This window comes from Taeniopygia guttata, chromosome 2 (assembly GCF_048771995.1).
Source record: "Taeniopygia guttata chromosome 2, bTaeGut7.mat, whole genome shotgun sequence".
Classification (NCBI taxonomy): domain Eukaryota; kingdom Metazoa; phylum Chordata; class Aves; order Passeriformes; family Estrildidae; genus Taeniopygia; species Taeniopygia guttata.
The window spans coordinates 128,642,567-128,665,085 of NC_133026.1; the positions used below are offsets into that span (position 1 = coordinate 128,642,567).

At 42.0% G+C, this 22,519-nt stretch overlaps 1 protein-coding gene across 4 annotated transcripts in view; it reads left to right on the forward strand.

Annotated features, from left to right (window-relative positions):
* LOC100227924 (neural-cadherin-like) overlaps window positions 1-22,519 on the forward strand; it is a 56,324-nt gene that overhangs the window by 14,773 nt on the left and 19,032 nt on the right. For all 4 annotated transcript variants that reach the window (XR_004367150.3, XM_072924834.1, XM_072924835.1 and 1 more), the window contains exons 4-18: window positions 423-627; window positions 1,012-1,123; window positions 4,209-4,458; window positions 5,386-5,528; window positions 5,877-6,049; window positions 6,408-6,576; window positions 8,253-8,423; window positions 11,708-11,880; window positions 11,987-12,154; window positions 13,076-13,325; window positions 14,587-14,714; window positions 15,881-16,067; window positions 16,200-16,343; window positions 17,990-18,273; window positions 19,206-20,823. Coding sequence is in view for 3 of the 4 variants with exons in the window: in XM_072924834.1 (XP_072780935.1) it covers window positions 423-627; window positions 1,012-1,123; window positions 4,209-4,458; window positions 5,386-5,528; window positions 5,877-6,049; window positions 6,408-6,576; window positions 8,253-8,423; window positions 11,708-11,880; window positions 11,987-12,154; window positions 13,076-13,325; window positions 14,587-14,714; window positions 15,881-16,067; window positions 16,200-16,343; window positions 17,990-18,273; window positions 19,206-20,823 (4,175 nt within the window). In the remaining variant the exon portion in view is untranslated. The remainder of the gene's footprint in view (window positions 1-422; window positions 628-1,011; window positions 1,124-4,208; window positions 4,459-5,385; window positions 5,529-5,876; window positions 6,050-6,407; window positions 6,577-8,252; window positions 8,424-11,707; window positions 11,881-11,986; window positions 12,155-13,075; window positions 13,326-14,586; window positions 14,715-15,880; window positions 16,068-16,199; window positions 16,344-17,989; window positions 18,274-19,205; window positions 20,824-22,519) is intronic.

Below are 22,519 nucleotides of genomic sequence, written 5' to 3' on the forward strand. Positions count from 1 at the left end.
TCTGGAAAGCCCTGTGGTCCAATGGGTTTCCCATCCATGTCTAAACCTGTTTCTTTTCTAAATATACAACTAGACAAAAACTCAAAAGTATAGTAGGTCACTTATTTCTGAATAACTGAGAAACTGGGGGTAAACCAGTAACTGCTGTCAAGTATTTAAAAGGCTACAATAGGAAAGAAAAAGATGATGTAGTGTTAGTGGGGGCTGGAATGGGTTGTTATTTCAGCACTGCTATGTCAGTGAATAAGTTTGGTGAGAGAAGAGAAGGTAGATGGGCTCCCTGTCTGAATACAAAACTGAGCCAAGCATAGACAGGGAGTGAGCAAGACACCTTTCCTCATCCTATCCTCCTCTAGGTGCTGAGGAGACTGTTTTTGTGGTTATTGTTTTGAAGCAAAGGGTTGTTCTCTCCTTCTTTGCAGAGTAGCAGTTGTTGAGGCTGTTTCTTTCCAGAGCCAGCCTCTTTCCTACACTCTCCTGATGAACCCCTCTGGGCTCTTCCGGGTGAGGCAGGAGAGCGGAGAGCTCAGCCTGACCCACCCCGTGGACTACGAGAGCGAGCACCACCTCTACCACCTCCTGCTGAAAGCCATGGAAGTTGAGAGCTCGCTCAGCAGTGTCACTGAGGTACATGAACCTCTTCACTCCTTCCCATGGGCTGCAATCCCTTGCTCCAGGACCAGTTACACAGATGGATAGCCCAGGACACTTGTGAGGATGCTGGGCAGGGAGGAGCCTTGTAGTACAGGCAGAAATCTGGGCTCTGACCTGGGTTCACATCTGGGCTCTTTAATTACCTCTTGTTATTACTCTTTGGCTTTGCCTTCCATCTTGGGAGTGGAGGAGAAAATACTTCTCTGTGTTACAGGAGTAGTGTGAGAAGAATAGCATCAGAGGTGTAAGGATGGGACAGTAGCAGAAGCACTGATTGCCACTGCACTGTCCAGGAAGAGGTGCTCTTTTAGCAGCATAGAAGCTAAAATCCATTCTCAATGTGTCCTTTTTCCTCAGGTCGTGGTCCATATCACCGATGAAAACGACTGTTCTCCTGAATTCCAGCGCTCCATTTACAGCAGGGACAACATTCCCGAAACCATTCCTATTGGCACGTCTCTTCTGCAAGGTGGGGACCATCCTGTCACCTTTTGGTATCAGTCTTGCGGCAGACCTACTAGTTTGTTACTTTATCATGTTCTGGCCGTGAGGAAGTGCTGTCTTGCACAGGCACTGCCTTTGTAAGATGTGGATAGCAGCTTTCCTGACGGTCTGTGGATGACTTTTAGGTATCCTGGAAGTAGAGCTGTGAGTGTCTTCAGGTGAGGATCACTGTACTGTGCCCAAGGAGAGATCCTGTGGTATCCAAGGGCAGTTAAAGCAGCTGATAGAAAGTGGCTTCATTTCCTTTAAATGTTGTAGCTGTCTTTTAACTCATCTTGGCAATCTTTTTGTGTCCCAGAAGCAGCTGCAATTAGTTTTACTTTTCCTAATGTGTTAAGAAAAAACTGGGCTTTTTAAAAATGGGCAGCTTGTTTTGTCAAACAGGCATTAACGCTGTATAACTGACTTGCAAAGTGTTAAAGGAAAAATAATTTGGAAGCCTGTGAACTTATATTTATGGTTGTGGCTTACCAGTCATCATTCCATGTTTGTTGTTTTTAACATGGCCATATGTCACTTGCATATAAACCCTGACTGCACAGGTGACATTTTTAGAGGCTAAAATAGTATGTTGATAAAAGACTTCAGGGGGTATGAAACCTGAGAAATGAATATGTGCCAAGGCAAGACTTAGCAAAAAGATGAAAATGTAAATTTCCCAAAGCTGGAGCTAAACTCTACAGGTTTCAGAGATAGTTTAGCTTCCCTTTTGTAAGGGTGCTGTAGGGCTTGCTTTTTATAAACATTTGCTAAGAGAATTCAGAGCTTGTCGTACTTAATTTTTAGATTTAATTGCTCTTGGGAAGAAAGAAATTTATCAGAATAACCAAATCCTAAAATTCCTAAGCATGTGATTTTCCTTAAAGGGATTAATATTCTTCTGTCCAGAGGACTTGTAAAGCTCATGACTTGCTGGGGAAAAAATGTGCGCCCCATGTCCAAAGCAAACAGAATGTCAAAGCTGTGCAATTGCATCCCATGTTGTTGTCTTGCTACATGGGGTACATTTCAAGAGAAAGAGCCATCTTAGAAAAGAATGTGAGGTGGAAGTATAGTGACAGTCAGTGGAAATGGGTGTGTGAAGTCTCACTTGCTGTAGAAGGGCTGAGCAGGGCTGTTAGTGGCTGCAAGGAAGCTGTACCTTGTGCAGGATGAGACCTGTGCCACTAAGTCTGACTGCCAAAGCAAGTATCTTATGAAAAAAAGACAAAGAGCTCTTACCTTCATTGCAGCTCCTTGAGGGACGGGATCTTGCAGTCCCAGAATGACCCACAAAAAAAATAAATGCAAAAATGACAGCTTTTGCCATTGTGGGCATGCCTGTAGCTGTTCATGGCAGTGAAAAAGGTAGTGTGATAAATGCTTTTGTTAAAACTGTGGATGATGCGAATATAGGTTTCAGTTTTCAGCTGCTTTTATTTTAGCACACTCAAAGTCTGGAGCACGGAGGGTGCTCTCAGAAGGACCCTCAGCCTTCAGCTGCATCGCTGTGCCAGCAGAACAAGGCTTGGAGCTGTAGCTGACAACTCAGTCAGCTTTTGAGCCAGAGTTAGTTTGCACTGAGCTAGTTCAGAACACATGCAAAGCCAGCACAGAGCTGCTTGTGGCTGGCATATGATCCTTAAAATACCCTTTGCAAGGCACACTGGTTTCCAGGATGGAATGAGATGGAGGGGAATAGAATTCCCATGTGCAATTAGGAAGTAAGGCATGTGTCTGTCATGTACAAGTAAGTGCCACATTCCCTATTTACCAGAAAACATCTGGGGGGAAAGAAGCATATTGTTAAGCACATAGCATGGATTTCTGTGAATGCTTAAATGGCTCACTAATTACTGTAGATTAAATCCGATTTTTTCAAATCAAATAAGTTTTTCACATGCCTTTCTAAAAACAATACTTAACCACTATATTTGACAGATTTAATTCCCTGTCGTTTTAGTCTTTGAGTTTTTAATATATTTTGTCTGTCAGTGCAGCAAGAGTCATTAACTCTAAAGCCCTTGATTTTGTAGTCTGTAACACAAACATTTATTCGCAGCAGGATTTGGAGAGATTTTAAACAAAACCTTACAACCACTCTAAATATCCTTGTAAACAGAGATGAGTAACTATCTACAGGCAGATGCAGTTGAAATGTTTTGCAACAAAGTAGAACAGTTCTTCAGCGTACTTTTGAAATCATTCTCTTCTCCTTTCCTATTTTGAGTTAATATTCTGATAGAGACAGGTTATTTCTGCCACCCATCTGTGGATGATGCTGCAGCTGTTTGTTGGGGTGTCCACGTACTGCAACCAGTTCTGCTTCCACAAGGCTTTGTGCTACCACGGTGGCTGCATCTGGGTCCTATTGGTAGAATAAGGAGTTTGTTTATAACAAGTGTGGGTATGATGTGAAGCCTCATTCTTAAACTAGAAAAATTGCAAGGTAATTGGAGAGGTGAGCTTCTGCTCTTAAAAATCTTTTTTGATGCTTTGTTATGCTGGTTTGCTGCTCCTGAGCAGATGGGACACTCAGCAGACTGAATAAACACTTACTGGGGAAGAATGTTTAATCTCTCTTCCTACCTTGAAGCACCAGGTAATTAAAAAGTCTGTAACTAGCTGGGAGCTAATTAAATTTGAACATGACATTCCTGCAAAGAGTGAGGAACCAGTTTATGACTGATAATGTTAACCAGCGTTCATACTGATTGTGTGCTAATTACCAGTGTTGACTGCTATTTGTACAAAGCATTTTGTGCAGTGCTGGGATCACAGCTGTCTTGCAAATTCACCTGACTGAGATCAGTTGGGCTGGGTTAGAGCAGAGGAAAGAATTGTTTTGATTTTTCACTCCCAGCTTCCTGCTAAGTTCCCAAACTCTAGCCACAAAAAAACCAAACCAGAACAAAATCAAAACAAACAAACAAATTTTTTTCTGGATTAAACAGATTTAGGTGATGCCTGTTCTCAAAAACTAACGAACAAACAGGGCTGGCTTGGTGGGAAACAGCATAACCAAACTTCCTTTGCAGTATGACTATTCTGTTAAATGTATTCTCTAATAGTGCTTGCAACAGACTGCGACTCTGGCTCCAACTCTGAGATCTCTTACTTCATCCAGAGCACTGATTTTTCCATCACACGTCATGGGGTCATCAATTCTAACCAGAGGCTGAACTTTGAGCGAGCCAACCACATGTACGAGTTCGTGGTGATCGCTGTCGATAAAGGACACCCCCCTCGGACAGGGACGGCGTCCGTGCGCATCCGAATGGCCAACGTCAACGACGAGGCTCCCGTCTTCTCCCAGGCTGTGTAAGGACCTTGAGCACCTGCTTTGCTTTTAAAAGATGCTGTTTAGACATGTAACCTTAATAGCACTTGGCTAAATGGTCCCTTGTGGTTTTGTTCAAATGTAAGTACCAGTGAAATTGGAGGGTAATTTCTATATATAAAAAGGCTATAGGAGTTGGACTTTCATTTCTAGATCGTATATTAAAAAATACATAATTTTTGATACCATATATTAACTTTATAGAGAGAGAACACAATAAATCAAAGACCTATCTATACAGGGAATGATTATGACTGTGTTGACTCCTGGATTTCAAAGTGAATATCCATGTATAAACAGGTGACAAGTAAATGTAGTAGTTAGAAAACTACCAGTGAAACTTAATTTTAGCATCAACAGATTGTATTTTAAGTTAATTTCATGAGCCCCTGCTTGTTTAAGAGTCCTTTTTCTTTCCTGTCCCTAATCAAGATAATTTCTATTCTTTGCACAATTTTGAAGTATGAACGTGTTTTAAATACAAAACATACATATATTTATTTACAAAATTAAATACTTTTTTACATTCATCTCAGTAGTATCTAATGCTTTCCATTAATATATAGGGATATAAGAAACACTGCATGGTAGATATTAGTCCTTTTTTCTCAACTTTAATAGATATGTGATCCTGTTTTACAGTACAACGTATTATGGAGCATAGTTATCCTCCAAGGGATCCTTCAAAATTATGTATACCAAAAGTACAGGTTTACAATCCTAAAATAAATACCAAATGTTGAACAAAGAAGACTAAGTTATATCTTAAACCAATTTAAGATTCTACGGTTGCATGCCCAAAGCTTTAAAAAACCATTCATAATGAGTTCACAATCTTGCTGATGGTTAACATGGTGATGGTTCTTCTGATACTTTGTGTGCTGCCATTTCTCCCTTATGTCCATCAGTTACAGGACTTTCCTTTCGGAGGATGCTGGTCCTGGCACCTTGGTGGCTACTGTTAGGGCAGAGGACCCTGATGGAGATGGGCTACTTTATCTGATTACAGGAGGCAATGAGGAGGGCAACTTCGAGCTGGATAGCCAGAAAGGTAAGGAAAGAGGTTTTAGAACAGAGTTATTTACTGTCTGATCTCTACTGACTCTGCTCCACCTGCATGTCAAGAACCAGAAGAAAGCACCATATTTATATAATCTGCAAATCGAGTTGCTTTGTATCAATGAGGACAAGTTCTTTGATATGATGGTTGTTCTTCAACTATCAGCCAAAACTTGGGCTCCTGGTCTAAGGGTGTGCAGACTAAGATGATAGGTTCCTGTGCTTTGCAACCAAAAATACAAACTGAGCCAGCAATACTGTGACAGAGAAATGTGATGCTCACTTGATTTTGTGTGCTTACAGAGTAAATTAACATGACACTTTATGCTTCCAAATTCAGGTATCATTAAACTCCGCAGAAACCCACCACCCAGCCTGAAAGGGCCACAGTACACCCTGAATGTCACTGCGATAGATGACAATGCCTCGGGGGGACCCACTCCTCTCAGCAGTTTTGCTGAGGTTATTGTAGGAGTTAATGACATTAATAACAACAAGCCTGTCTTTAGAGAGGTAAGATGTCTTTCTGCAGATATTCTTTTCCCATCTAAGTTATAACTGGGATAACAGAGTCTCCATAGCCACTGGTGGTTGCTGGTGGGCTGAAGGTTCTGTGTGTGCAGAGCAGAATGAACTTGTAAGTGAACAGTCAGCTTGTAGGCAGTCAGCTTTCTTCCTAGAGAAAGTGTAAAGACTTTGTCCTCCTTTTTCCTTCCTCTCCCTTAGGGATTGATTTCTTTGTGTGCTTCAGTAGTAGTAGCAATTTTCTTCCAAGTTTTTCCCAGACCTGCTTGAAAAATATTGGCACTGTGCAGCAGATTCATGTGACTCTGTGTAATATTTAGGGTTGGATGTTTGGGTGTATTTTTAGTGCGCTTACTACAGTGACAGCACCTGGGTTCTGGAGAACCAGCCTCCAGGCACGCATGTGCTACAGGTGGAAGCCTATGATGCAGACCTCGGCATCAATGGAGAGGTGAAGTATGGGCTCATGCACCGAGATGGAGCTTCCCTAGGCTTCAGCATTGACCCAGACACAGGTCAGTAGCTTCAGGTTACTGAGAAAAAATGAAAATGACGTTGTATTGTAGTGGAAATGCCACTGTATCAGTATGTTCATGTGGGCTTATGCTTAACCATGTAACTGCAGGGTCAGCTGTGACAGTTTACAGGTAAACACCGGAAAATGCTCAGGGTATGTAAATAGCCATGCACATAGATTAGATTAAGGTTGTAGTGATTCAAATCATAGTAGGTTTGGGTTGGAAAAGACATGAAAGATCATGTCTTTCCACTACCCCTGCAGTGGACAGGGGGACCTTCCACTAGACCAGGCTGCCCAATGCCCCATCCAGCCTGGCCTTGAACACTTCCAGGGATCTGGCTTCCACAGCTTCCCTGGGTAACCTGTGTTGGGCAGTGTCTCACCACCCTCACAGTAAAGAATTTCTTTGTGATCTAAACATATTCTCCCTCAGTTTAAAGCCATTATCCCTTGTCCTATTACTACATGCCCATAGATACTTTCCAGCTCTTGTGTAGGCCACCTTTAGGCACTGGAAGGTGCTGTAAGGTCTCCCTGGAACCTTCTCTTTTCCAGGCTGAAAAAACCCAGCTCAGTCTGTCTTCACAGGAGAGGTTTCCAACCCTCTGATCATCTTCATGTCCCTCTTCTGGACTCACTCCAACAAATGCATGTCCTTCTTATATCAGGGGTCCCAAATGCAAATGAAATAGTTCAATAAGTTCAATAAGAAGATAAATAAGTTCAATAAGAATATAAAATTGTGTTCTGTATCACTTACCTTCTTATTTGGATCAAGGGCAGCAGAAAATGTGAGTTTTACAGGTCAAGATTATTCTTCCCTATGATGTGGCCACAGTTTATTTCTCATCTCACACACAGATAGGAGATCCAGTGCACTACAGGCAAAACCCTCATACAGAACAAGGCAACAATCTCTTTACATATGATTTATTTTAAATTAAGATGTTATATAATTGTTGATGTTTCCATAGTCCAAATAGGAAAATAGGATATTGTTATATCCAGGACTGTGCAGGAGATTGGAAGGGACTATAACAGAGCTGAAGAACTTTGAGCATTGTAGAGAAATAGGTCTAGAAGTGGCCTCAAGAAGCCCAGTTCAAAATCTGCTAACCAGAAGAAAATAGCTGAGGTACAGAGAGAGACTTCATTAGTAGGGAGGAAAACCTGAAATTCTGAGAAAATTGTTTGATTTATCCATATAATTTTACCCAGTTTTAATCTGTTCAAGGAGACAGTCTCCAAGTCCTGTAGCAGAGGTTACTTTGGTCATATCACTTGTGTCTTCTGTGGTGTGACACTTCCTCAAAGTAATAATGAGCTGATTCAGTTACTCGGACTACCACTGGAGTAAACCTAGAGAGGCCCTTCAGTGAGAAGGAGAAATTCCTTCTGTGCTCCATGAGCCATGAGATAACAAGATACTCAGACTGGGCTTCTTACCAGGGCAGCAGGAAAAAGGTGACATGAGGCATGTGTGGGGAGGAGAGAGAGGAGAACTTGAGTTGGTCTAGTCCAAGACATGTTGCAGGGTCGATGAGGATCGAGCTTCACGGCTGTGTTGCATATGGTCAGAGCTTCCTTTTGCTCAGGAGATGTGCAGATTCCTCTCTGCAAATTCCGTCCTGAGGCTGTGACAGGCAGCACAGGAGGTGTCTGTGCTTGCAGGAGTCATCACCACCACGCAGAGTTTTGACCGGGAGAGGCAGAGGGAGTACACTCTGTCTGTCACTGCCACTGACCAGGCGCAGGAGCCGCTGATCGGCGTGTGCCAGCTCACCGTCCTCATCGCTGACGTCAACGACAACGACCCCAAGTTTGACAAGAGTCGCTATCAGTGTGAGTGCTACTTAACTGCTTGTCCCACTACTGCCACATCAATCTTTTAGAAGGTTATTCCTTGTAACGGTGGTCACTTCTTTTGTTGCCCACTAAGCCAGTTACTGTTTAACCCATCTTCAGTGGGAATGTGCAGAATTAACCAGTCCTCTTCAGTCATTGCAGTTCTCTTAAAAACTGACATACTTCACTCCTACAGATGAGGCAGATCTGATCCCTTCTCTTTGCAGTTTTTCTCTGCCCAGTTTTTTCTGCACTGAATTTTTATTTGATGTCCCAAAACAAAACATGATATCCTAGCTGGGAAGTCATCAACCCTGACTAGAATTACAATTGTCATCTGTGTCTTTGTAGCACAGCACCTCTGTTTGAATAGACTGAAGTGGCATTTGAGTCTTGCCAAACAGCACAAAATCCTTGGTTTCTAGGCTACCTTTGGCTGGGAGCCAACACCTGCTGTATTTGTCCTGCTGAGCTACCTTTTCCCATTTGACCTGGTGGCATTCCCTTTTTCATCCCCACATGATATGCTTTACATCAGTCTTTTGTTTAATTTTATTTGATGCTTCTCCAGTAGAATCCTGCATTTCATTACGCTTGGACTCTCTACATTTAATGTCATCCACAAGTCATGAGTATAATCTCTAGTTTTTGGACTGGAACAGGTCCTTCCTTGCATAATTGCTTGAAAATGGAAAAAAAATATTTTTTTTGCTGGTGCATCTGTCAACAACTTAATTTTGGAGTTCTTTTGCCAGTTGTGTGAAATGTCGTGGAGAGCAAAGCAGTGACCAATGCCTTATTAAAATGAAGATGGCTTATAAGAAAATTGTCTTTAACATCACAGATGCCAGCATTTTAGGATTCAAAAATAAGTTGGATGTTTATATTTTAGGACTTTAACAACAAGTGACACCTGCTGGGAAATATGCTAAATATACATCCACACTTCAGAGTTATGTACAAGGACAGAAGGAAAATTGTGTTGCACCTTTTAAAGTATCTTGTAGTGACTAATTCTAAGTGCCAAATTCATTAAAATGTGTAGATTTGGAATAGCCATTTCTACATTCTTACCAGCATCTTCTGCAAATCTGGCCAAAGCAGCACTGAGAAGTTGAGCAGGAATGATCTTCCTGGAGAGAAATATTTTTGAGTGGAGCAGACAATCCCTGAGGTAGAGGTAATGTTTGTGCAAAGATGAACCTTTCTATTCTACCATCACACGTGTCCTTCAGGTAAAACTGCCCAGGATTCCTCTTTTTCAAAAGTTGTGAAGCTGAAAGGTTGCATTTGTAATTATGGTGGCTTCAGCACTTCAAGGAACAGGCAGATTTTTTTTTCCTTTTTTCATGAACAGAGGGTACCAGCAAAGGTTCTGAAGCAAAGGTAGCTTTTTGAGATGGCAGAACTGCAGATAACGAGGTCACGTTATGCCTAGCACTTTCCCAGAATCTCTACATAAGTAATCAATACTTAAACATCACAGAATTAAAAATAGCTTCTTCCCTAACAAGATCAAATGCCATTAGTCATAGGTTTCTATTCATCCTGGAAACTGCTGGTTCTTTACTCTCAGCACTACCATGTTGGTCAAATTCCTGATTTAGCCATGCATCTTATCATCTCTCTGCAAAACAGACATTAAAGAAATGCTTAACTGTAGCAGGGATGGTACAGTAAATGTTAAAGTTGTGTCAGCAGCAAGCAAGGCACATGAAATGCGAGAGTACCACCCTTCCAAGTAACTTTGTCTTTCTTATTACAATGCAATTTAACAGCATTTGACTGTTAAAGTCAGCATAAATACACACACACACACAAACAAAAGCTTAACACAAAAAAAGGAGAATTTTACAGTGATTTATGGCAGTTAATTCAATTTACATTAATCTATCTTAGCGCTGGTAAATCTCTTGTGAGATTAGCTTTGTCTGTTACTGACATACCAAAGACAAGAATCCCAGGACAATTAAATGACACAGGGAGGAGTGAAGCCAATTAAATCTCAAACTACTGCTCATGGAGCAAGTGGTTGGTGTTGTTTAAAGTTGTACTGCTCCACTACTACACACTGTAGACATTAAAGGAGAAGACCAAAACAGAAAACATGACTGCTCCATAAGTAGTGTGCAGTTCTGATTATCCCACATCAACAATGCTAAAGGACACACTTATAAGGGACGTCAAAGGTAGGAAATAGTTTCTGAGCAAGACACGAATTAACAGATTGACTGGGTTGCCTAAACCCAACTACACTGTCAGTTTTAATACACTGAGCTGGTGGAGCCTTAGCACAAGGAAACAACTCAAAAACACAATCAGGCAAGCACACATAGCTACTTGAAGGAGGAATTGGGACTGGATGGCTGAGGATAGAGGGAAAAGTTGGACAAAAATCAGTGTAATGTAAAGACAAGTGTGGAAGAAAGACAGCTGGCAGGGATGCAATAGTTTCATATGAAACTGCCTCACAGAGTGGAGGGGTGCAGGAAATGACTGCTTATGATTTCCCATCATTCTGTTGGTGTCTCTTCCAGAAATCAGGCTTTAGGATGACAAAATTATTAGTCATCTGTGCACTGGGCTCTATGCAGTCTGGTGGCATGACTTTGCCACCAGATTTTTAGATGACAATTACATGAGCAGGTCCAAAGAAGGATTGGTCTCTCTAGAACTACAAGCAGAAAGACATGACCTCTGACACAGGTGGATTTCTGGAAACAGGGAGTGAAACCTAAGGAAAGAGACATACATAAAATGACCATTGCCCTTGCTCTGGTCAGCTTTTCCAAAACACTGGGGGGTTGGAGGTATTTTCTCTGTGACTTGAGTCTTTATTACTTAGTGTCTCCCACTGGCAGTGCTGCCAGCACCACTCACACTCAAGATTAATTCAATTCAACAGAATTGCCTTTGATGCCAACCTGCTTTTATCATCAGCTGAGCCCACAGGCTGGGCTGTGATCGAAGCAGTGGGCATGTGAGCCACTGTGGGGCTTGCCAGCACCACCATGGAGAGGCACCAGCGCTGGCAGCAGCAGTATCAGTAAATCTGCACCACCAGCAGCTCACTTAACAACCCAGCGTGGCAGAGGAGAGGGAAGGGAAAGCTAAAAGAGGATTATAGACACTGTTGGTGACAATACTTTATAAACTGCCTCAGTACAGAAGTGTTTAGTCTCCCATGAAGGGAACAATGATGTTTTACAGGGGTATTTCTTTACAAATACAGCCTGCTAAACCAGAGCAGACTTGCTGACAATACCTTTGTCTTTTCAAAGACTTCCTTAGCGAAGACACTCCGGTGGGGATGAGTTTCCTCCGAGTTGCAGCTCACGACAGTGACCAGGGCGTGAATGCTGCTGTCACATACTCCATGTTAGAGCATCAGCTGGAATACTTCCAGATCAACCCCAGCACAGGCTGGGTGTATGTGAATGGCCCGCTACATAATGTGAGTAATGTGAGACTCCAGCCTCTCAAATCCATTGCAGAGGGTTAATTGCAGTCTCTTGGTTTGTACAAAATAGTTTTCAAGTATCCTCTGCCTTTGTTTCTAGACAATGCGCATTAGCTGCTATATTGTAGCGACAGATGGTGGGAACAGAAGCAGCACCGCGGAGCTGACGGTGACTGTCACTAGTGCACTGAGCCAGCCACCCCGCTGGGAGCAGAGCACATACTGGGTAACCATCCCCGAAAACACCATTCGTGACACCAAGATTGTGGTATGTTACAAGCATGATTACTTCCCTCCCTCTTCATTTCCACGTCTTCCTCTGTTATGCTCTAAGTCAGAAGTTCAGAGATGCCCGCTCTGCAGCCTTACTGTCTTGCACTATTCCCTTATGAGCCTGCACTGCTGTGCACCCATTTAAGTTTGTCAGGTGTACCTGTCACAGAATAGGGTGGCATTTCAGCCGGCGGCAGTTTTCCCAGTGAATTCTTACATTAATGGCCTTCAGGGTGTGCTTCCACAGGAGCAAGACTTATGTGCTGCCAGAGAAGGAAATTCTTGTGTGTTCCCTCCAAGAGCCGTCTCCTCCATCCTCAGTGGGCTGTGCTATCTGCTTGTGTCGTTCTTAAAGCTTTTCTCAGTTTAGCCCGAGAGCATGGAGTCACATAGTTTGCTTTGGACTCTTGTAACTCAAACCTATTCCTTTTTAACCCATAGAGACATAGTCTTTAAGGATAGAAGACTTAGTCTTCTATATATTGCCACATAATTCCTGCCTTCCTCCTCCTGCATGTCATATTCAAGTACTTGGAAACAATTTAGGGTTTGAGTTTTTCTTCTGTAACTTGCTGAGTAAAATGTACAAGTCAGTGGAGAAATGGTCTCCTTATGGATTAGTTTTGCTTTGGAAGAAGGAGAGAGGAGGGATTTCCTATAGCTGTGCTGCAGTTCTGGCTTGGCACATTTACAGGCAGATAAATTTCCTGTTGATTAAACACCTGCACCAAACCTAGGTATTGTAAAAATAAAACTCAGCTCTGTAAATGTTTCTATTTTGCCTGTTACCTGAGTCATACAGGCATGTATGTTCTTGAAGTACATACATGTGTATATGTTTCTGCCATCAAACTCAACACATAACACTTGTAACTCCTGCTTCATGAATGTATGTGGTGGCTCTTTTCTTCCTCAGACCATCAAAGCCACATCCCCCCTTGGTGATCCCAGGGTTACGTATAACCTGGAGGAGGGTCAAGTTCCAGAGACTAACATGCCAGTTCGTTTCTATCTGAAGCCAAACAGAGCTGATGGATCTGCTTCTCTTCTAGTCGCTGAACCACTTGACTTTGAGACTACTAAGTTTTTCACCCTGACAGTCCGGGCACAAAATGTAGCAATGACTCCTTTAGCTTCCTTTGCCACTGTTTGTGTCAATATAACAGGTAAGCTTTGTTGCTGTTCAGAAAAATATTCTTATTATTTTTAGTATAATGCCACGAATTAAGGTAACATCCATGAAATGCCAAGCCACCTCAGAATGCTTTGTACGTTTCTATACTGTAAAAAGTCATGCAGTCATTAAACAATGTCTGAGGCAAATCCTAAGTACAACTATCAAATGTGGAGATGTGATAGTGCAAAAATGGGCTATTTGAATGTTTAGGCAGCACTGTGCCTGGTTCTGTAAAGGTAATCAGAAAGATTTTCTTTGGAAAGGAGGAGAAATCTAGTATTTGTTCCCAAGCTATTACAAGGAGATGAGTACTGGAAATAGTCTATGCTATAAAAAGAGAAGCAACTCAGGCTGGGTTTGTGTTGGATATCTGTTTAGGGTTTTTTGTTACATTCAGTATTTTCCACTGCATATTGAGATTACATGTAGAGAAATAAAATTTACCCTTATGATAAATGCAATTTTCAAAAATTTGATCCAAACCTCCTTACAGTAGGATCTTTTCATAAGGCTCTGTTCCAGTAGATCCACATAAAACTATAAAACTGATATTAATCCCTGCTTTTTGCAGAATTAGTGGAGTTACTTTTGTTAGGCAGACATTCAAATGAAAATATGAATAAATGAAGTCTCCAGCAAAAACATTTGTCTTGCCCACCACCATGGAAATGAGAATGGGGTAGTAATTTGAAAAGGAATCCAACTTTCCTGCTTTACTTTATCACAGCATTGTTCTGTGTTTCACAATCCATCAATGCAAAACCCCTTCAGGCTGTAGAGCAGGATCTGAGCCTCCTAGCCTTGTAGGTTATGGACCCTGTCCCAAAGGGCTTTTCCTGTAGTGCCAGAATTGGTACCAGAAATTGGTACAGAAATTGGTACCAGAACTTGTCAGAAACTTCATTCTACTCACAAGAAAAAAAATCCTTTTTCAGTAATTTAGCTGTGGATGAAAGCCCTCCTGGTCCTGGCATTCATGGACTTAGTATATCTCTGGTCAAATCATTAGCCACTATCTCAGCTGGGATTAGGCCACTGTCTCCCAGAAACTGCCTAGTGTCTGTAAAATGCCTCCTGACTTCTACCATGAGAATGGGAAAACCCAGAGCAGGATTGCTTATTACTATAAACAATATAAGTTCTTCCTCCAAGCGAAATACACCTGTGGGGGGGGGGAAACAAAAAAACACCGTAAACAAAAAAGTTTTCAAATATTTTCTTACCATGATCTTCATCAACTCATTTTTCAGATGTCAATGACAATGTTCCATTCTTCATGTCTTCTAACTACGAGGTATCTGTGCCAGAAGGAGCTGATGTTGGCACGTCCGTGGTTCAGGTGTCAGCTATGGACTTGGATTCTGGCCTACATGGAGAGGTTTGACCTGAATCCAGTTCTTTTCCTCACAATACTCAAATTGTAGTACTGTAATTAGTGAGAATGTGCAGCCAGCTGATGGCAGGGAATGGGCCACCAGCAATTCTTACAGCGCTTGTCAAGCATTTGTCTATCTTATGGCGGGTGTGAATCTCATGGGATGCAGGTAGAGAAGATGCTCTTCGTGACCTCGGGGTCCTGCAGCGTGGCAGCTACCCTGATCCAGCAACCATGACAAAGCACTGCTGCATGATTCTCAGGGTTACTCCCATGACAAGTGGATGTGGCTGCAGGACACTGCTGTTTTCACACTCCCACCTCTTTAGTTCATTTTTTTAATTGACCATCAGTGATTATTGCCAGTTATTCACAGCCTTTTAAATATGGTCAATGAAATACCATAATCGGTCAAACCAACATTTGACGATCATAGTAATAATGACCCAACCCTAGGAAAAAGCAGTGTTTTGAAGGGAATTACTCATTTTCTTTACATTTTCCTGAGCCGTTTCTAAAAATTCTACTAGCTCTTCTGTGAAGAAACTCTAGCTAGTGGACGCTCCGGGAGCTCTGCTCATTTTGTAGCTTCTGAAGGGCAACCTGTATGGTAGAACAGGCTGGTGCTGCTCTGGACATGACTTGAGGGATGGAACTGGTGTTTTTTTCAGAGAAAGACCTTTAGTAAAGGGAAAAATTTAAATAGCTTTAATTGGTGGATGTTTTCATTTACTCAGTCTTGATGAAGACCCAAATTATTAGCTTTTTTTTGTTCATTCTTTCTTTATTTTTTTTGAGATCAGAAGCACAGTGGATTACTAGAAGCTGAGGAGACACCAGGGAAAATGCCAGTCCATACATTCTCTCTCCTTCTGTTATTCATGATCTTTCTTAACTGCTTCTACTGGCCTCTGTTGGAGATTAGATACAGGGCTTGATGGGCCTTGATATCACTGGTACAGATGTTCTTCTGTTTGAGAATTCTGCACTTTTTATATCAAAATAAACAAAAGACTTAGAAAAAATACGTTCAGGTGATCTGTCTTTCCTCAGAGTGTTGCTCCTTTGCAGACAGAACCAGGAGGCTACTGAGGAAGGGGGAGGTCACAGCACTTGGACATACAAATGAAAATAGAAAATTTAACCTTTTTTAATGATTTCCTTTTTAGGTTCACTACTTAATATTAAAAGATGCTAATGAGGATTATCAGTTCTTTACCATTGAACCTGAGACAGGAATTATTTACACCCAGGCATCTTTTGACAGAGAGAAAAAAGCCTCTTACTTGATTGAAGTTCAGTCTCAGGACTTATCAGAATCTGCTAGACCTGGTGTTCATGGGCAGTCCAACACAGGTAAAACTAAGGAATTCTATTTTAGGCTTTTTACCTTTCATAGTCTTGGCAGGTATGTGAACTGTTTGGAATAATGCAAGGTATTCCACCTCTGCCATTTCTACTCTGTGTTCTCCTCTTGCATCTCCTTAGACACAGCCTACGTGAGGATTTTTGTCAGCGATGTGAATGACAACGCTCCAGCATTTCCTCGGTCAGTGTATGAGGTCAGCATAGATGAGGACAGGGATGTGGGAAGTCCTGTTGTGACAGCAACAGCAGATGACAAAGATGAGGGTGAGTGGACCGTGCATGTCTTTTTAAGTCCTTTAGTGTTAATGTGTGTTTGTGTGTAGGGTAGGGCTGCTTCTTTCATGGGCAAACAGCTATCTGCATTCAGGAGACAATTCCAAATTTGAAACACATTTGTAAAAGTGAGGAGAGAAGTTCTGGGTGCATGTGAGTGTTTTCTTTAATTGGGTGCTCAGGTTTGTAATGAAAAGGTTAAGTTAGCTGGCAATGTCTTTGGGGCAGAATGAAATCGCCTGGAATTGCAAAACTGCTGTAATTTTATACTCACTCTTTCCGGAGTACATGCTTGCTTTTTACTGACTCCTGTGCTTTCAAGATCTCCCTAGGAGTCAGTTCGATTTGCCACTATTGCAAAAAAATCAAATGTGTGCTTTTTGGTGAGTTAGTGGGTTAAATATGCTTGTGGAAGAATCTGACGAACAGTGGAAAATGTGGGATGGCATGGCTAGAAATGAAATCAGGAAGAAAGAGAAAGTCAGACCTTCCATTTGGGCTCACACTGATGCCAGCTCTGATGGTGTGAAGCTGCCCCTACTGAGTGGTGAAACCAGATGGGCAGAGCCAGTCCAACAGCATGCACCACTAGTCAGTCCCTGCCTTTGCATTTTGGTTGCTTTTGTGAGCAGGTCCAGCTCAACTTGCTGAAGAGAAACAAATCTATTGGTTAAAAGAAGGCAGAGCCCAAATGAGAACTCTGTCATTTGGATGTGGGATGTGTTGCTGAGAGTAGGTGAGAGCTGGCCGTTCCTTTCTGTGGCAGTGCTGCAATGCCTGTGCCTCTTAGTGCCCATGAGAGAGGTGTAAAGAGGCCTTTCTGCAGAGGCTGCTGCAGACGGGAGAATTTGACAAAAGCTGCTAGCAAGTGATGCTCAAGCTTTTGCCGCAAAGGCAGCCAAGTCCTTTCAAGTTGAACACAGCCTTTTCACTTTCTAGCCATCCATATTGCTCTAGTCTTGTCATCCACAGCTGACTCGCAACTTGAAAAGCTGAATGTTCTTTTTGGTCCTAGCAGATCACCTATTTAATTTAGGAAATGACTTTGTATACTGGAATGCGGTGTATTTTTTACCTTTCCAAATAAGTAAACAGGAAGCACTAAACTACTTGTTGTTTCTAAGTTTTGCAGCAATCAAATAACTACTGTTGCACAGGTGGAACGTTCTAAGATGAATTCTTACTCAAAATAGAGGACTTCTGTTATATTTTAGCACCACCCAGTGGTTTAAGAAAAAGTTAAGGAATACTGGCATTTGAAGTGAGAGACTTAGGAAACATTGAGTAAAAATAACTTCTTCTATTTTCATAGTATGTTACTTTTTTATTATTGGCAAATGAATGCACAATAATTTAGAGTAATGCAATTTCTCCGTTATCAATCAACAGGTGCTTGTCTGTGTCTGTAAATTATACTTGTAAATATAAATACAAACCTAGCCTCTCATCTATCACACACAGAATCTTCAAATTATGTACACAGATCATTTTGTGTATGTTTTTATGTTTTATCTCACACACACACACACCACAACAGTCTTGCAAAATAAAATTTCTCTTGGATACATGTCCATTGTGCATATCTGGTTTGAACATTCACAGAGTGAACAGGGGGCAATTGTTTCTTTCTCTTATAGGTGCAAATGCCAAACTAAGGTATCAGATCACTTCAGGAAATGTGAAAGGGGTTTTTGATGTGGAACCTGAGACTGGAACTGTCTTCATTGCTCAGCCTCTGGATTATGAACAAGAACAACATTATGAGCTCCGGCTTGTAGCTTCTGATGGAAAATGGGAAAACCACACTCTTATCATCATCAATGTTGTCAATAAGAATGATGAAGCACCAATCTTCACTCAGAGTGAATACCAGGGCAGTGTCTTGGAGGAGCTCACTGATCTGCCTGTACTTGTCCTAAAGGTAAAGCAGTTTCCACAAAGCAGGGCAAAACCTGGCTTTATGTTCAGATCAATCCCATCCAGTCACACAAATCCAAAAATATTGTTTATTTAGGGTGGGTGAGGCCTGGTATTAGGACTTAGCTAGCAACCTCCTGTGAAGAATAGAATAAAGTAAAACTGGTAATTTTTCGTGGTGGACTTGCTCTCTTCACCTACATAAATAGTGGTTGGTTTTGATCCTAAGAGACTTTTCCAAAATGATTTTAAAATTACTTGATTCTAAGTATTGAGAATTGTGATAACTTTCCTTGATAGAGAAGATGTGGCACGTTTTGTGTAACTATATAAGTACAGAATGGTTTTGGCATATATACTTTGTGTGTGTAATGGTTAAATTTATGCTACCAAATAAACATTACCAGGGATTGTTCTTTGATTCCAGCTCAATCATCTTCATTGTTTTGTTGTTAGAGTAGTTCTTGGTAGGCCCAACTAGCAAATCTCCCAAGCAATCCCTGGATGCAAATCCGGAGCTGGGAGTTCTCTCTGGCCTGTGCTGATCATCAGCTTGGATGCATGATCTGTTTTCACAGCAGTTTGTAAACTCAGAGAGAATCAGCCTCTGCTTGCTTTTGTATTCCAGCTCCAAACGTTTCACATGAAATATTTGCTCAGCAGAACTGTTATTATTTTTCACTTGATTCTTCCTGCAGTTTTTTCTCTTTCCAAAATATATAGGGAAGTAGAATGTATTAGTGTCAAAATGTCCTCTTTCGGTTTTCTAGGCTGTATGTGATGTTTGTTGAAAGAATAATCACTCAAGCAAATGCTTGATGTTCAAATTCACACTATTCATTTAGCCTGCACTGTTGCAGCTGCCATCAATAAGAGAACTGTGATTTCCCTTTTTTTTTTTTGACATAAACAACTGCCTCCTGTGCCTTGTTCCAGGTTTCTGCAACAGATCCCGACCAAGCGGCAGATCAAAATGCCATTAACTACTCCCTGCACGGACAGGGAGCCAGCAGCGAATTCAGCATCAATGAGAACACTGGTGAGATCAGCGCACACAAAAGGTTGGACCGCGAGAAGCGATCGACGTGGCGCTTTCTCGTTCTTGCAACAGATGAGGGCGGAGAGGGACTGACTGGCTTTGCAGATGTGATCATAGAAGTGAGGGACGTGAATGACAATGCACCCCTTTTCCTCTGTGTGTCGGATGGCTGCTTCATGGGCCACATCCCTGAGGACTCTCCAGCTGACACTCCTATCATGGAAATGACAGCAGTGGACCTCGATGACCCCAAGGCTGGTATAAATGCTGTGCTAACATACAGTATCATTCAGAATGTCAAAAATGAAATTAATTTGAACTTGTTCTCAATTGATTCAGTTAGTGGCACGATCTCTACAGTGCTTGGGTCCCTGGACCGTGAGAAGGAAGACAAATACCTAGTGGTGGTTGAGGCCAGAGATGGAGGAGGGCTTACTGGGACAGGCACTGCCACTATTTTGGTGACTGATGTGAATGATCATGCTCCAGTCTTCCTGCAAAGGATTTACACAGCATTTGTCTCCGAGAATGCGAGTATTAACACTGAGGTGGTAGTGGTGTCTGCTGTGGACAGAGATGAGGGAGAAAATGCCATGGTGGCATTCAGCATTGTTGATGGAGACAATGATCGCAAATTCTCCATAGAGACAGATGAAGTCAACAACTGTGGGTTTATCCGACTACGCAAACGGGTTGATTTTGAGAAGCCTCATGAGAGGGTATTCAATTTGACTGTGAAAGCAGAGGACATGGATTTCTTTAGCATCACTCATTGTGTGATCTATGTGGAGGACTCCAATGATCATGCTCCTGTCTTCTATCCCCAGTTCTATGAAGTGGCTGCACTTGGGGAAGATGTACCTGTTGGCACCAGAGTTATTCAGGTTTCCGCTGTTGACTTGGATTCTGGCCTGAATGGGAGGTTTTCTTTCCACCTGCTAAACAAGTCTGATCCAGGTGGCCAGTTCTCTCTGGCTAGTGATGGGTGGCTGATGGTTGCAGGATTGCTGGATTATGAAACAGTGGCTCAGTACCAGCTCGTTGTGATTGCCACTGATATGGGACAGCCCCCTCTGACTGGCAGTGCCACTGTTTTAGTGACTCTGCAGGATGTAAATGACAATGGGCCAGAGTTTGAGGCACATTATAACCCAGTGGTCTGGGAAAACACAGCCTCTCCACAGGCTGTCCAAATGAATGAGACCTCCACACTGCTGTATGCCAAGGACCGAGACACTGCTGCTAACGGAGCACCTTTCTCCTTTCGCCTTCTCAGTGATTTCGATAGCCTGACCAGCTTCAGCCTGCAGGACTTCCACAATGGCAGTGCCGTGCTCACCGCACTGCGCACCTTTGACAGGGAGGTGCACAAGGTGTTCTACCTGCCCATCCTGATCACAGACAGTGGGATCCCACCCATGAGCTCCACCAACACCCTGACCGTGAACATCGGGGACCAAAATGACCACCCGCATTCTGCTGGCTACATGGAGTGTCTCATTTACAGCTATGATGGTAAATCACTCCCTGATCTTTGCTTCCACGTGTGACATAAGGCAAAAAGAGGCAGCTTTAAGTCTAACAGGGGGACTCTGTTCTGTTCCACGTAAGCTGTTAGTAGAGGTGCTACTGAAGTTTGCTTAAACCCCAACAAAGAGCAGTAGGTGTGTGGGGCACAGGTCTCTGTGCCACTTGATTTGTGGAAGAAAGTGAGCCAGCCTTGAAGAAGGAGTATAACTGGCTGCTTTTTTTGGCACCTTTCTGTCAAACTTGAGTAATGATCTCTTGGTTTCAGGTACAGTTTTTCAGCAGTGTTAACATATCAGGGGAGAAAAAAATTACCAAAGTTCATAACGTTGCTGAGAAATGACGAGTCTGAATGCTGAGAACCTTTCTCCTCCTTAAACCTTTTTCCTCCTCCAGACTGAATTGAACTTCAGTGTATACACTTAAACTGAACTTATATGTAAACTGCTGAAACACTAAGTCTTCAGCTGAAAAATGCTGTTATGGGGGAATTTTCTGTGAATACTGTCTGCATACAGTGTGAGAGAAGCCTTCTTTCCATTCTTGCTTTGACAATTAGGCAGCAGTATTCTTGTGATCTGGTGCCCCCCATTATAAGCCCATCAGGAAAATAAAACACACAGGTAAAAATATTTTGGGATGCTTGCATCCATGTTGGCTCAGGGCATTCCTTTCTCTTCTACTCTGCTCCATGTCCTATGGTTTGATAGCACATTAAATAGATTGTCTGTTATGGCACATTGGGAACTACTTCTGAGTAGGTACTCTTCATATTTATTTGTACTGAAACCTTGTACTGTCTGTTGCATGATTACTCAAATTCAGCTTATTGTTAAATTGAAACCAAGTCTGTTTCTATTTGCTGAGAACTCTGCCTGTAGCTTAAATACCAAACATTTTCATTAAGCCTAAATTACATTTTAGTTGTTTCTTTCATCGGTACATCTGTTAATTTCTGGGAGGGACTATTCAAGACCTCAGATCTTTGATTAATTAAAATATAAAGGAGAGACAGAATCAAAAGGCTACTATCACATTGTATGTTGCATTCATATCTTGTGGGAATCAAATGCCAGAGCATCCTGTCTCCTGCAAAATAGCCAGTGAATGTCACCACAGTTGCCAGAGAGGTACAGTTTTCTCTCCCTGAATTCAGATCCTTGGTTGTTGGGGTTTGTGCTGCTCCTTGTCACATGGTAAAGTCCTACATTTATCCCTTTTGTGTATCCTTGATTCTTTATTCAGTAGGTTTATGAATTCAGATAACTATTTCCTTCAGAAGTAAGGAGGAACCTTTCCTTCAGAAGTAAGTTTTGTAAATCCAGAAAATACTAATTTGTCAGTTTTGCTGAGAGGATGCAAAACCAACAGAATAAATGCTGCTTTCCATTTCACCCCAGTCTCACCATTTACTCAAAATAAGCCTGAGCACTGTATGTTGGATATCCTCTCTATCTTGCTGTAATTTATATCTTGCTGTAACTGCTATTGGTTTTGCCTGTTATAGCCCAGTCTGCATTTTGGGTGTTTGTCCTGCCAAACACAAAAATCCTGTCTAAACCACTCTGTAAGTTGGATAATGCAGATAAAATAGTGAAAATTCTCAGATGCGGCTTTTCTTTTTTCCTTCCCCATGCTTTTCAATGTAGTCACCTGTAGAATTAAATCTATGCAGTCATACAGC